Raw genomic sequence first — 2,500 nt, forward strand, 5'->3', positions numbered from 1 at the left:
TTGCAGAGCTCAAAGGTCTGTAAGGTCAATAAAATACCCGACTTCCCGAATAAAATAGCAATTTTTGTTTTGCCATATTCCGATTTCCTTAATCCTTCCACACTCTCCCAGTTTACAGGGGGCTAAAATGTAATGAGGAAAGTTTTTACCAGCTCAAAGATTAAAAAATAATAATAACAGTGAAGTCACTTATCGGGTTAAACTCACCACTTGCGTTCCATTTTCATATGTTGAATTACTCCATGATGCTCCATCGGACGAGAAAGAGAGGTAAAAATCGATAACCCATTCATCACCGTCAACATCGCCTTGAGTTTCCACGGCACAGACTTGAACAGTCCTTTCAAAGTCTATCTGGAGCCAATCAGAAAGACTAGATGGTAATGTCGTTGACCAGCCATTGCCTCTCGTATCATTGAGGCGACCGTAATGGGGTGCCCAAATACTGGAATAATACGAGGAGGCAGTCATCTGATTGTCACTAATTATACTAGGATCAGCCACACCAACGGCATGATGGAAGCAGGCTGTCAAACAAGGATAAGATAGAAATTTAAAGGTATTACCGTGACCTAGAAGCGAGGAAAGGAGGTATATATCTTTTTAATGGAACAATATAAGAGATATTTCGTTCCTATTTGTGGACGATTGCTTGACTTTGCGCAGATGAAGTCAGTTTATACTTTACAGTTTTCATGTATTGTAACCCACAAAAAAAACAGTAACCTCTGCCATGAGAAATGATAACATCTTTGAAACGTCGGAGAGTTTTAATTTTAACGTTGCCATATTGTTCTTTAGTAAACCGTTATTCAGAGTTAATCTGCAGTCTTCCTCTCATATAGATGCCATTTTTTTGCCCTTTCTTTCTTTTATTGCTAAGGATATTCAAAGGGATTCCTCTTTATAAGAAAAGGACCACCTTAATTTTTGAGCCGGGTGTCAAGTCTTCCTGTTCTCTGTTTTCTGTTTAGAGCAGATACAAATACCCACAATTCAGTTTGCCTAAAATTTGCCTTTCTGGATTAAAAAAAGTAACTGTCACGCTGCTGTATACGATACTTTGTGCATATATATGTGTGCTATAGTGCAACGAGTATTATAAATGAGAACTAAAACTGGTCGATAAGCATACATAGCAGAGAAATGTTACATCCTTATAAATTTCACCTAAGCACGAAGTTCCATTGCCTGAGAAACCGTGATTACATGAACAACTAAAGGATCCCTCTGTGTCAGAACAGGTGGCGTGTTGATCGCAATTGTGTGCATTTGTAATGCACTCGTCAATATCTGTAACAGGAAGTCAAGAATGAGAACATGAAAAGGATATCATATATGACTAGAGCTACGGTCCCTCCTTTGCTCTTACCTGAACAATTTTTTCCATTCCCCGAGTATCCTGGATTGCATTCGCAATCAAAAGATCCAACAGAGTTGAGACAAACACCGTGAATATGGCAATTGTGTATATTCGAGGCACATTCGTCAGTTTCTGTATAAGATGTAAAAGAAATGCAAGATATCGCGTAAGGCGTTTAAAATAGCTCTTTTTGTCATCTGTCAAAAGTTTTAACGCATCAAAGATTGTATGCACCTCGAAGCTGAAGAAATGAAGATTAACTAAGGATTAATGTAAACAAATAATTTGAGTTGAAAGACGGAAAGTGGGGCGTTCTAAAATAAATTCAAACCTTGGCAAAGTAAAAAAAAAAACATTTGACTTGATTTGCGTGAATTGTTAATTTTAGTTGGGTTTGTTGTAAAATACGTAACGCAACGCAACGCAATATACGCAATATAAGCCGATGTCAATCTCTAAAATGCGCAATATGTGCAAAACAGTTTCTTTTATCAGCGGTTAACTTGTAAAATGTCGAACAGCGCATGCTCACCGTTCCCACGAGGTTTCTCCTGAAAACACCTGCAAAATGGAGGTGTTTTATGGTAAGTGTTTTCAACATTAATCGCCTATCATCTTTGACCATCTTCTGTTATATGCCGCTGAGCATTAACACAAATGTTTCCATGATGGTTTACACTTGGGGTCGACACTTTCGTAAGTATATCAACTATATCCAAGAGCAAAATTTTACGTAGATGTTGCGCCCAGAGTTTTTGTATATTTTTTTACCATTTTAACTCGATGGACTTGTTCCTGTTGAAATATTAATGTACTAGAAGACAGTAACCCCAGGTATTTTATCATTTTAAGATAATCAAGGTTCAGAAAATAGCGTATTCTTTCCTCTACGACAGAACTGAATTACTGCCTTTAATTTTCCTACATTCGTGTTGAAATCAATATAACGAACTATCAGTTCAAACCGTCCGGGTTTCCTCCTGAGCAACGTAAATAAACAATTCAGAACACTTCAACTTAGGTAACAGATTTGAGGATACGTCACCGTTAGATCTCCGGGAATTTATAGGAATCCTTTCGGCAGGAGGAAGTAATCATCTTCCTCACTCAGGCAGACGACTTACTACTTACCGAATC

The 2,500-nt window shown here is 37.8% G+C and overlaps 1 protein-coding gene across 1 annotated transcript in view; it reads right to left on the reverse strand.

Annotated features, from left to right (window-relative positions):
- The window catches only part of LOC137981136 (polycystin-1-like protein 2), a 25,088-nt gene that overhangs the window by 22,548 nt on the left and 40 nt on the right, over window positions 1–2,500 (reverse strand). The window contains exons 2-4 of the mRNA XM_068828481.1: window positions 1,896–1,924; window positions 1,373–1,495; window positions 1,171–1,293 (exon numbers count right to left, since the gene is read on the reverse strand). Coding sequence (XP_068684582.1) covers window positions 1,171–1,293; window positions 1,373–1,495; window positions 1,896–1,924 — 275 coding nt within the window. The remainder of the gene's footprint in view (window positions 1–1,170; window positions 1,294–1,372; window positions 1,496–1,895; window positions 1,925–2,500) is intronic.

Source organism: Montipora foliosa, chromosome 12 (genome assembly GCF_036669935.1).
Source record: "Montipora foliosa isolate CH-2021 chromosome 12, ASM3666993v2, whole genome shotgun sequence".
Taxonomy (NCBI): domain Eukaryota; kingdom Metazoa; phylum Cnidaria; class Anthozoa; order Scleractinia; family Acroporidae; genus Montipora; species Montipora foliosa.